Below are 13355 nucleotides of genomic sequence, written 5' to 3'. Positions count from 1 at the left end.
CTGGACAAGCGCAGTAGGTCAGGCAGCATCCAAGGAGCAGGAGAATCGACGTTTCGGGCATGAGCCCTTCTTCAGGAATGAGAAGAGTGTGTCCAGCAGGCTAAGATAAAAGGTAGGGAGGAGGGACTTGGAAGTGGGGGGGGGGGGGGGAGGGGGGGGTTGGAAATGTGATAGGTGGAAGGAGGTCAAGGTGAGGGTGATAGGACGGAGAGGGGGTGGGGGCGGAGAGGTCAGGAAGAAGATTGCAGGTTAGGAAGGCGGTGCTGAGTTCGAGGGATTTGATTGAGACAAAGTGGGGAGAGGGGAAAAAAATCCCTCGAACTCAGAACCGCCTTCCTAACCAGCAATCTTCTTCTTGACCTCTCCGCCCCCAACCCCACTCTGTCCTATCACCCTCACCTTGACCTCCTTCCACCTATCACATTTCCAACGCCCCTCCCCCAAATCCCTCCTCCCTACCTTTTATCTTAGCCTGCTGGACACACTTTCCTCATTCCTGAAGAAGGGCTCATGCCCGAAACGTTGATTCTCCTGCTCCTTGGATGCTGCCTGACCTGCTGCGCTTGTCCAGCAACACATTTTCAGATATATTAAAGCAGTACAATATTGTTCAGACAACACTTCACTAAACAACCTCTTTTACCTCACATCATCCAAAATACAGTCAGAAAATATGTACATTGCATTCATGTGGGCAAGAGAATTAACCCTTCCTTTGAGAGAAGTCAATCAAGGATCAACATTAGACAGGTCAGTCTCAGACTTAAAAAAAATAAATCAGTGAAGATGAAATGAATAAAATTAAGCTTCAAGATTTTTGTACTCTTGATTCCACCATCGTACACGCTCAAAACAATGAACTGAAATTATGTCAGCAGATGGCCAATTGAAACTCCAGGATCCTACAATAGAGTGCCTCTGCTGAGCTTGGTAATCCTAAAACATGCCATCATAGTTTAATCATAGAAATCTACTATCTAAATTTCTGATGTTAATACAAATAACAAGCCAGCTACATAAACCATCTGCAAAGCCTTCTATTCAATGTTCAACTCTCATTACAACTGGTCACAGTATTGGCAAAATGACCTCAGCACTGCAAAGTACACAGGTTCATCACATTTTCTGCTCCAAATGACATCTCTTAAAAATCAACTTCACCGATTAAAAAGCGATATCCTATTCCAAAGCTCCTATCACATTATGTATACCCTTACCCAGCTTCCCCCACAACAGACTGTTCTTTCTAGATAGAATCTTTTATTTTTGGGGGTTGGGGTAGGGTGTGAAGAATTGTAATCCTTCCTTGGGACATTGCAGCTGTGTTTAATAATCAGAAAAAAATAATCAGAGTACTGGCTAAATTTTGAAAAAGAGTATTTATTCCATTAAAACCGTTCCAATATTTAGACTCTTGACATGAAAATCATTGCACTGGAGCAAAATGCTGCCAAACTCCACCCCCACCCACCCACCCACCAACCAGAGTTTGAGGTAACAAAAGTCCATTGCAAAGAGCATCCCAGCACTGTCTGTATTTGCAAAATAGTGTTGCGATTGTTAAGCCATTGAAAGTTCAATTCATGAGTGACTGCTCATGTAGATTTTAGAAACTAGACTGCTGAACGTTGGGGAAAATCAACAACAGATTCCCAGCAGGTCCAAAATCATAAGATTTCTATCCAATCTATTTTTGTTAATACATCTCTTCAATGTCAGTCACCAGTACCAGCACAACTACTTCAAAATGTTACACTTATGAATGGATTCCTTCTTTACTGAATTCACAATTTGTGGCAATAAAGAGGTCATATTTGTAGTTGGGGCCAAGGGCTGGTTTGTGGAAGGGAAAAGAAATAGAAGCATGTGTCGGCAGACTCAAGTATAGTCAATTTTTGGTACTTCCTGACAGCTGGAGGAAAGACACTGAGATGGGGGGTGGGGTGAGGGGGGGAGGGGGGGAGGAGGTGGGGAGAAGAGAGAAAGAGAGAGAGAGAGAGAGAGATGCACCTGCTCTCTCAGTTGCAGGCAAAATGCCAGTCAGACAAAATTAACAGCAAAATTCCAAAAACATTCTAAATAAAGAACTCTTAAAGTCCTAGCTTCAATGAAAATTGCACAATGAAAGGATTTGCTGCAAAGTGATAAGCCAAGATTTGAACATCTCTTCCAGGCATCATACATGAAACTTAAGAGTTAGATTTGATTAATTCCACTGATCAGGGAGTTTGGCCATGTAATTACATTGCTCCCACTCTAGATTACATGTAAATCTTATACTGACACAACCACTAAAAGTACAGCAAACAACTCTAAAAATACTGACCTTATCGAAAGAGCGTGTTGACCAAGTGCTGTCTGACCACCAGCCACTAGTCGCTTTCACTTTGGCAGTACTTTTAGTAGGACTTTTCTTAACACTGTCACGCAGATTTGTAAACTTGCCTCTATGTTTAGTCGAGGGCACGGGCAGAGTTGCAGAGGTGTAGTACTTGGGTGCAGTCAAATGCTGCTGCTGAGGCTCCAGACATTGCTGCCTCTGATGAACTTGCAATCTAGGATTACTTGAAAAATTAACTAATCTCCCCAGTTCGCAACCTTCTGGCATACAAGAATACTCGTGCTTGTAGCAGTAAGTCGTCATTTTGCAACTAGAGGGGAGGAAAATAAACTGTTGTGTGGAAAGGGAAAAAACCGACTTCACGTTTTGCCAGGTCAGGCTGAAATTAAATAAACATATTCCAACAGTGGGGCATTTATCAGAAGATGGCACTGCTAGGAAAAGCAGAGAAGCAGAATCTGATTCTCGCCAGTAGCTTTCTCCAATTAATGAGCACCAATGGGCACTGCATATCACGGCCCTCTTTTTTTTCAGGCATGAATAATCAATGCACTGCTCAGATTTGCTATGTGGGTGGCAAAGGTCACCTTACATACATATTCTCAACACATTTTAATGTAAATCCATCCTACCAGAAACTCATGCTCATCATAGACTACCTCTTCCTCCCAAAACAAAAACCCTATTACAAATAGTGCTACAACTACTGAATTGGGCATTTTTTTTAACCTGACATTGTACTTTACATCCATTTAAACATTAAAATTCTCAAACTACATTCAGCACATTCCCAAAGATGCCTTGGGAAATATTAACTGTCCAATTTTATATCACAGTCATTGCCCAAACGGATAGCAATAAGAGTATGGAAATAGGCTACAGTCTTTTTCAGTTGTACTTCCATAGTTAATGCTCAATTGAATCAATAATCTAAAAAGAAAATTAAAATTCTCTTCATTTAGCAGTAGTAAAATTCCAAATACCAAAAAGCAAGGAACCTTCATCTTGTTTGTCTTATCTACACTGAGTTAGATACAGTTAATAATGGAGAAGTCACACTAAAGTAATGATAGGTTTTTAAAATGCTGCAGTATGCACAGATCGAAGCTCTAACACAGACATTGCGAGCTACATCAGCCAATGCAAATAATGGACAGTCAGCTGGGAACCGCAATTGAGCGATGAATAGAAACTGACAGCAATCCTCACTAATCGCCATGGAGCTGCCAAAGCTCATTTTGCTTGCTACATAGATGTAATCAGAGGCTACAGAAGCCACACTCTAATGCAATATTCAAAGCAGTCGCAGCCAGGAGGAGGAAAAAATAAACAACTAAAGCGGTGGCCCAGACTCTGCCAGCAGCGTACAGAATTTTCCAGTGTTTTGAGAGTGATAACAGCAATGTGAAAGCGGAAGCAGATGTGCTGCTGTGGGAGAACACGAGACTCAAAAAGCAATCCATATAACATGAGCTCAGTTTATTTCCTAGTAATCTGATATTTAGAGTAAAGAGTTTAATGGTATGAAAGTGATATTCAGCTTCTATATGATCCTTTCATAGTTGTCACGTTTAGCATCTTTACAATTAAGTGACAAAGGTGATTGACTTCTGAAATAAAAATGATAAACAAGAGTCCTTGAATCAAGACAATCAGATTGTCCCTTTCATAATATATTTATTTGTATTAGTTTTACATTAGTCTCAGGGTTCTCTCTGTGAATGAAAATGACAGAAAACTGAAATATATTGAGACTGTGTTCAAAGAGATTATCGAACTAATAACACTAGAAATTCTGCAACTTCATTTACAAGAAATAAATTTCATACAGAGCTATCAGTCAGCATTTTGCAACTTGAAAAATATTTAAAAAACATTGCTGTACATTTCCTACAGCCCCATACTGACACTAATGCAAAAATGACCATAAATATAGACAGACTACTCAATTTCAATTCTTACAAGAAAACTGCATAATCACATTGTGTGGCAAATTCATGGTTGCAAAATGTACAGTCACCAATACAATAATTTTAATAATTCAAACCATTACATCTGCTTTTGGAAAGACCAAGTCTGAAAAGGAGCAGCAACAAATCCTGCATCAGTAGTTCCACTTGTCGTCGTCCTTTTTAAAAGTCCACATGTATGATTTCTTTTGCTCTCCCTTTAAGATCTTAATTAATTAGTTAAAGCAGATGGATTTATTGTTTCATTTTGTATCTGAACACTAGGTGCTTGAAGGGGTAGGTGGACGAGTCAGTTGGATAGTTTCAAACTGTTTCACACAACCACCTCTGTACCCACATTCCTATTTTTGGTCATCCAACACATCCTCAATTAGCAAATGAACAAGACTCTTCAAGGCCAAAATGAACAATTTTGACTTATCAAATAGCACACTGCTTCCATCATCTCCAATACCTGTTGTAGCAGGAAGTAAAAGTGTCCAAAATAAATGAAAACTAAAACTTTATTTATACTTCCCCAATGACTAATCTCCATAGCAGTGTGGAGTTTATTCTTCATTTGGTAGAAACTCAGGGTCAATTCTGGAGGGTTGGCAAGCATGGAGGAAGGTAGTTAACGCATACAAGGGAAAGAACAAGGAGTCTGACCCCAGTTTACTCTCTCCACCAGGATAGTTTGCTAGTTTCAGTGAAGCCGAAAGGTTTCTGTATATTGGAAAAGGAGTACCTGACTCTTACAATGTTTTGTCTTGTAGTATCTGCATGCTTATCTCCCATTTGCTTCATATTTCATTGATCGGTCCTATTCTTTTAAAAAATATGTATTGACATGCTGTCTCAGTGATGCTAAACCCTAAGTTTGAGTTCATTTCTCGTATGTACGATACTAGCCACCAAGTAAGTCCAAAACCACTGCTTTGATGTGCAACCTTAAGTCACTTATGACATGATTGATTTAATTAAATCTGACAAGATCATAAAATACTGTAGCCACCAATCCAATTATCCTAACTATTTGCTCGTTATAAATGAAATTGTGCACGTTGAATTGTTTAATCCTGGAGTTTAATTTCAAACTTGCTACTGGAATTTCACTGGTACATCACAGCAGGCTACATAATAATAATCTGTCCTTTAGTGCCTCACCTGTAATTCACCTCAATGTCTCTGTTCAGTGAGCAGCACTGATTATCCCATTCACAAAGATTTGGAACATTCACCATTAAAGCACTTAAAATCACACAGGTAATTATGGGAAACAGCAGTTGATGTTGACATAGCTAGCACAAATTCAAAATGCAGACGGATGGAACATTTCATACAAAGAATCAACATTTCACTGATCCAAAAGCAGAAGTGCCTGGCTTCAACTTCCCTTGAAGAGGGTGGGACAGTGCTCAGAGAGTCATATAGATGTACAGCACGGAAACAGACCACTCGGTCCATGCCGACAGATATCCCAACCCAATCCCACCTGCCAGCACCTGGCCCATATCCCTCCAAACCCTTTCTATTCATATACCCATCCAAATGCCTCTTAAATGTTGCAAATGTACCAGTCTCCACCACATCCTCTGGCTGCTCATTCCATACATGTACCACATTCTGCGTGAAAACATTGCTCCTTAGGTCTCTTTTATATCTTTCCCCTCTCATCCTAAACCTATGCCCTCTAGTTCTGGACTCCCCGACCCCAGGGAAAAGACTTTGTCTATTTATCCTATCCATGCCCCTCAATTTTGTAAACCTCCTATAAGGTCACCCCTTAGCCTCCAACGCTCCAGGGAAAACAGCCCCAGCCTGTTCAGCCTCTTCCTATGGCTCAAATCCTCCAGCCCTGGCAACATCCTTGTAAATCTTTTCTGAACTCTTTCAAGTTTCACAACATCTTTCCGACAGGAAGGAGACCAGAATTGCACACAATATTCCAACTGGGGCCTAACCAATATCCTGTACAGCCGCAACATGATCTCCCAACTCCTGTACTCAATAATCTGACCAATAAAGGAAAGCATATCAAACGCCTTTTTCACTATCCTATCTACCTGTGACTCCACTTTCAAGGAGCTATGAACCTGCACTCCAAGGTCTCTTTGTTCAGCAACACTCCCTACGACCTTACCATTAAGTGTAGAAGTCCTGCTAACATTTGCTTTCCCAAAATGCAGCACCTCGCATTTATCTGAATTAAACTCCACCTGCCACATCTCAGCTCATTGGCCCATCTGATCAAGATCCTGTTGTAATCGGAGGTCAAAACTGCATACAACATAGACAATACAGTTATTGCACCACAAGTGGAAACTGAATTCACATCAACCTGTCCACTAAGACCCGTTATTGAAGGCATCTTACTTCTCAGCATCTATAGAGGTCTTTCACTATATAGCCAACTAAACATTCCATTCTAACAATGACTTCATAAGTAGTAGGGTCACACTGGCTTTTTATGACTCCATAGCAATACTTGTTTCAATTCATTCTTCACTACCTCCAACTTTCAAATATATAAGCTACTTCTAGTTTCAATGACAATATTCTGCATTGCTCATTACACACAAGACCAACCTGATATCCTATACTACTCAGCTGTCATTCCTGTCCGAAGCAATTTCCATTGTCTGTCCCAAATCCTAGAATGCACATTACAGAATTATTACAGAAGAGCAAGAGCCAAGGCCAGATGATCTTTGGTGTGCTCTGGAGACTTCTATAACTTGCAACCAAACATAAATAACTGCACTATTATACAATTATTATGTTTTAATAGTTTCAGATTATTGTTGTGGTTGCCCTATTAATGAGATTATAATGAGCATCATCTGTACAGGTACACCTTTCTGAAAGATGCCCAATTTTGTCAGTTTCAAAGGAAAGCCAAGTGTAGTTTTCGATGCTAATTCATAGCACACGAGACAAATTTATTGATTTACTAAATTTGAGTACATTTAGGACTCAAGCATGAACAATATTATTCTATCTAGCCTGGGAAACAAGAATTTTGCTGTCTTTCATTTTCCTTTTCCCATCACATAGTGTCATGATGTAATGGAAACCAGTGTCAGGATTATCCTCATGAAACCTTACTGCAGTCAGTATCCAATGTACCAGCTGTTATTGTGATTTAGTAGTCAAGACATCATTCTTTATTATAGTTGACACAGCAATGTCTTTTGGCTGTCTTTTTTGGGGACTGATCAATGCTAATCTGTTCTCAATCATATCAAAACTGCTCGGACATGAGTGATTTGCTTAATTTCATGACATTGATTATTTATTTCCCGGTCTATGGTGTTGTGCCAAAAAAGTAAAATTTTGATATCAGCCATTTAGGAAAGAAATAAGAAACTTAACTGCCATTCCACCTACACTCAGGTGCTTACTGTTTTCCAGTGCATTTAAGTTTGGCACACAGCCCGCATTTAATGAGAGGAACTCTTCAAAGTATCCAGTAATGTAATATTCAATTAAACAGAAAATCACAGCTGACTCCAATTGGATCACAGCACAATATCCTTCAATGAAACAAATTCTACATCATTTCGTTTTACTAATGCCTACCCCTGCCACTGGCTATTTAACCAGCAATAGATGTTATATGAATGCCAAAGCAAATTGATAGTCCCTCCCTAAGGGAAAATATTTGGCCGTGATGACACTCCAGTTCACTCAGAATGACAGCATGAGTTTGCACTCATGATTTGTAGGCTGTATATAGGGAGCTCACATTTTACCACTCAAACAGTTTTGTGACTGAGGTCAGTTCTATTTACTTCCATTTCTGTAGCATCACTCATCTTCACTCCTATCTGCTGCTGAAACTTTAATGCCTTTGTTAACTCTGCAGTCTCTCATTATCTCGAATGGGCTCTTAACCCTCAGTAAGCCTGACCACATTCAAAGTTCTGCTGACCCATACCCGACTAGCACAAATTCCCATCCATGATCCAACATTGATGCAAAGTTACATCTTGAAAATTCTTATTTTTGTTTTCAAGTCCTTCCACAACCGCACCTCTTCCCATCTCCAAACTCCTACAGAACCCTTTGATTGCTGTGTTCTACCAATTTTGGCTTTGTGTGCACTTTTGACTTTTAATGTACAACCATAACCTTCAGCTGCCTAAAATTTTGTCTTTATACTTTTTTTCTCACAATCTGTTCCTCCTTCCAACATACTCCTTAAAACCTATCCTTTTGACCAATATTTTGATAGTCTTACCCATTATCTCCGCTAATGGTTCAATGCAAATTTTGTTTGTTGAGGCTCCATTGAAGCATTTTGAGATGTTTTACACTGTTAAAGGCACTGCTCCTGTTGAGTGCAACAAACCATTTTATTATTGTTTAAATTTCAACACTTAAAGATCTAACTTGTGTACATTTCCACAAAACTGTCAAGCTTTTAGATGAAAGATTTAAAATATTTTAAAGTCACAAATAAGATAAGTAGCAAAGTTATAATGATATCTCATACTGTTCAGATGCCATTGGCAACACTCAAACCAGAAGATCCTACTTCTAATTTCAGGACTGCAATCTATTAGCTCTCAGACTGTGGACTGAAAACCTCTACTTGACCAAAGATGGACAATGAGTGCTGCACATTGTTTGTTATTTGGTGGGCTCTACTGAAAAGTGTGCAAAAGTATATCAAACAAAAAATTGGATTTGAGCTCATTTTGATGTTTTACACAAACAGGCAGATAATGCCCATACTCTGACCTGAAAATTTCTATCAAGCAATTGCTTCAGCCATTTACAGAACTGCATTTCATCATAAATTAATATCTTTAGGTAATAACTATTGAAATACAGATATTTACAGCACAGAAAGAGACACCGCAGCCCATCAAACTAGAGGTACAACAGATCCTAACTAAGTTTACGCGATCCCAAATGAAGTCCCTCACAAGTATTGTTCCACAATAAAATATTGATCATAATTCAATACAAAATATAAATCTGACCAGAAATACATTTGGTATGGAAAACTACAAACCTGGTAATGCTCTCTGGAGGTAAACTTGCTTTGTAAAACAAGTGGGTTTAATAACCTAACATATCACACCAATGCTGGTATTCAGTGGGAACCAAAAGCACAGTAACTCAACACAACAGATTATCAGGTGGAAAACGAGCCATTCAGTCCAACAGGTTCATGCTGGTGTATCTCTTCCATATGAACTTCCTACCACCATTCATTTTAAAATGACATAAAAAGTTACAAACCCCTTCATCACTCCTTGTCTGCATGTGATTACATGTTGAAACTCTACTGGTCAATTCACATGTCACTTTCTTTCACTAGAAAGTATTTAAAGAGCTCAGTGGGAACCTTCAGTGTTAGAAATGCAACTAGTTGGATGGCAGGAGCTTTCACTTACAATGTAAAGATGATTAAATGCTGCACTTTTACATAAGTGGGCTGGTTGATGCTCTGAAGAAAAAACATGGCTAAAGTACTTCATGAAGGCAAAATCAGTAATTGATGTTGCACAAATATTAAAAATAACTAGAAAACAGTGGAAGCATTCAGGTCAGTTCACATCTGCACAGAAAACAGAGGACTCAATGTTTCAAGTGGATGCTCTTTGAGCTGTTCAGCTAGTCTGCTCTCCTGCAGATGCTGACAAACTGATTATTTTCAAGAATAACTGTGTTTCAAATTCAGTATTTACATTATCAATAGCATATCACCAAATACAGTTCTTTGATAAGAATTGAGATATAAAATATAATTCAGACATTGAAAATATTTATAATTTGTAAGTTACTATGCAAGTTGAATATTTGACCTAACTATGCTCAACATTGAAAGGACAGTTTATGAATATATTGGCATAAGCATTCGAGAGAGCATATATGCACCAGCATTATGACTGCAAGGCCCAGCTTATAAACAATTTTATGTGGGAGGTAATATGCAAACTGAAATACTTGTACTAAAGTATACTGTCATTCTTTTCAAAAACATGAATTCACCAATTAAGAGCTTGGTTCAGTTGGTGGTCTTTTCAATTAATGTTGAGAATACAATCTAATCTGCCACTTCAGTTCAGACTCAGGCTTTCACACTTTGTCAGAGGTACTGTCTTTCTGTTCAACTTCACAGCATTAATCAAAGACAAGGGAGTTCTCAGTGCCTCAGCCAACACATATCCTCACAGTCAAATCCAATGAAACAGAAACTGAGAAATATTCAACAAGGCTGGCAGCATCTATGGAGAGTGAGAGGGATAAAGAGGATTATAAAGGAAATTAGACTTTTACTGTTGCTGAGCATGTGGCACAATAAGTACCACAGTGACATGAGACGATATATAACTAGTGCCTGGGTCTACCGGGCTCTAAATAATATGCCCTCTCTTATCATTCAATCTGAATAGTTATGTTCAAAAAGCCTATTGGAGCTCATTTACCCAAATGTAGATCTCACATTAGTACAAATATTAGCTGAGTATTGTCAGCATTTCCAATTTGTTTCAGATTTCCACCATTGGCAGAGCTTTACTTTTGTACAATTGAAACGGATCCCTTTACTTAGTTTGCGTCATGTGTCAAAGTGCAATTGAGATGGTACCTGTGGCGACCTCTCTCAAGTATTTCAATCATACCAAGCAGAATCACCTGTTGTTACATAAATGTGGATAATGGGTAAACAGTCCTGTCATTCTGTACTAAATTGACTTCACATTTTCAAGAGAAATATAGTGAAGATTGAAAGCTCAGTGGTTTGCAGGCAGAAACTATCAGTCAACCCACCATTTTAATGAACATCAGAGTTTCAGTGTTGCCTTTTAAGTTTTAGTATATGCACCACCTGCTGTGGAAGCAAAACAGTACCCACAAGTCCACTGAAGACGATGAGCATTGTTTTTGCAATACCATGATTCATACCACTTGGGCAAATTTCACCATATATTGAACAATAAATTTCAAAACTTGTCAGACTGCATTAATTCCATAACCCTATTGAGTTCCATTTGTCAAAGGATTGCTGACACTAATGATAGTATTCCATTTATCTTTCCGCTATTAGCAGAGCATTGGATGTACAAATTGCTTAAATTGAAAAACACACACTAAGTGAAGAGCTGTTTCAAAACTCGGAGATAATGAAGTAATTGCACGGGCTGTGGCTAATTTCCTGGTCGCATTCAGTTACTTGAATCTAAGTATGCCCAAATTTATAGTTATTTTCTGAAACTGTCTAGAAAAGGTATGCTATTGTAGCTCTCCATAGAGTATGATTTTAATGCTGAGAGTTAGAGTTCATGTAACAGCATGCTTTCTCAAACTAGAATATGCAATGAATCATTCTCCTCCAAAAGGTTCCAATTCTTACCCTTCCCATTCTGACATCCAAAACAAGGTTAATATCGATCCATGTAGCCGCCACTCATTCAAAAAAGACAGTGCAACTAATCATCCCTGTAATCATCTATCTAAAGATGTGAACAGACAGCCAGGAGCCTGGAAAAACACAGCAAGCCAGTCAGCGTCAGAAGGTGCAGAAGTCAATGTTTCGGGTATAACCCTTCTTCAGGACTGGGAGTGGATGTAGGGGGAATTGCAGATAAAGGGAATGGTGGGGCAGGGTGTTGAAGTGGAGGTAGGTGTAGGCACGTAGAGGGTACAACTGGTTGGTCAATGGAAAGAATGAATCTGGTTTGTGGTAGGAAGGAGTGGAAGGGGGGGGATGAGGGGCTGGAAAGGGAGGCAGGGAACTGGAAAGGTGGTTATTTGATATTGGAGAATTCAATGTTAAGTCCTCTGGGCTGTTGGCTGCCTAGGCAGAAGATGAGGTGTTGTTCCTCCATTTGTGGTGTTGCTTATGGCGGCAATGGAGAACAATGAGAATGATCATATTGGAAAGGGAATGGGAAGGGGAAGGGGAATTAAAATGGGCAGTGACTGAGAAGTCTGGTTGGCCCCTGCGGGCCCAGCTGCGATGCTTGACAAGCCATTCCCTAAGTTTACATTCGGTCTCCCCAATGTAGAGAAGAACACATCGGGAGCACCTGATGCAGTAAACTAGGTTGGGAGAGAGGCAGGTTAACCTCTGTCTCACCTGAAGGAGTGTTTGGGGCCATGGATGGAGGTGAGGGGAGTGTTGAAGGGAACGGTCCTTGCGGAAGGTAGAGAGGGGTGGGCAGGGGAAGATGTTCTTGTTGGTGGGGTCTAGTTGGAGTAGGCTGAAGTGCTTAAGGATGATGCGTTGGATGTGAAAAGGCAAAGTAACAGGAGATAAGATGACCAAACAAATAGCAGCGTGGCTAAGTCAGTAATACTCCAATCTCCAAGTCATAAAATTGAGGGTTGCAACATTACTCCAGAACTTGAGCACATAATTTTAGTTGACATTTTGGTGTCATAATTCTGGAGGCACAGTCTTTCAGATGACACAGTCTCATTTATCTTTTCAAGCGGACAGAAAAGTTCCAAGGCCCTATTTGAGAGCAGGATGTTCACTCGCTGACCTGGCCATTTCTCCTCTCTCAGCTATCACTATCACGGGATAATCTAGTTACTCATTAAATTTGCTGCCTGTGGAAATTTGACAAGTTTTTGCTAACTTAATTGCACATGAAATCTTCCCTATATTAGGCAGCTGGAATATCACTGCTGCGCATGTGAGAACATTTATTAAAATTCATTAGCCAGATGCCAACATATAAAATGTTGATAACTTTTAGATGACTTGAAGAAATGTGTCATTTTTCTCCCCAGTGAAAGATGCAAAAAAATGGCTCAATAATATTCACCCATTTAATTTTTAGAAAGCATTAATTCTTTCAGGTTTTGCCCAGAGATGTTGGAATGTGTTCTTCAACTGCTGAGAACAGCATAGGAGTTAGTCACCATTCACTTATAAACCAAAAGGTCAAGGGGAAAAGAAAAAAATGCTCTTTTGAATTTAAATTATTACATTAAAGCAACACGCTCCAACATATCAATTTGAAAGTCATCAGCACTGTAGAAGAATCCCCCAAACCACAACAAGCAAAGCATTTTAATAGCAATTTCATTTTGGGGGTTCC

General features: G+C 39.4%; 1 protein-coding gene across 29 annotated transcripts in view; it reads right to left on the bottom strand.

The window, feature by feature from the left end:
• LOC140478823 (disks large homolog 1) overlaps positions 1 to 13355 on the bottom strand; it is a 459945-nt gene that overhangs the window by 175184 nt on the left and 271406 nt on the right. For 3 of the 29 annotated variants that reach the window (XM_072572259.1, XM_072572260.1, XM_072572264.1), the window contains exon 1: positions 2327 to 2760. The exons of the other annotated variants lie outside the window; for them this stretch is intronic. In XM_072572259.1, coding sequence (XP_072428360.1) covers positions 2327 to 2644 — 318 coding nt within the window. In that variant the 5' untranslated portion in view covers positions 2645 to 2760. Of the gene's footprint in view, positions 1 to 2326; positions 2761 to 13355 lie in introns of those variants that run through there. 29 annotated transcript variants of the gene reach the window in all.

Source organism: Chiloscyllium punctatum, chromosome 6 (genome assembly GCF_047496795.1).
Source record: "Chiloscyllium punctatum isolate Juve2018m chromosome 6, sChiPun1.3, whole genome shotgun sequence".
Taxonomy (NCBI): Eukaryota; Metazoa; Chordata; class Chondrichthyes; order Orectolobiformes; family Hemiscylliidae; genus Chiloscyllium; species Chiloscyllium punctatum.
The sequence above is the reverse complement of the archived record's forward strand: the minus strand, read 5'-3'. Positions and strand labels throughout refer to the sequence as shown.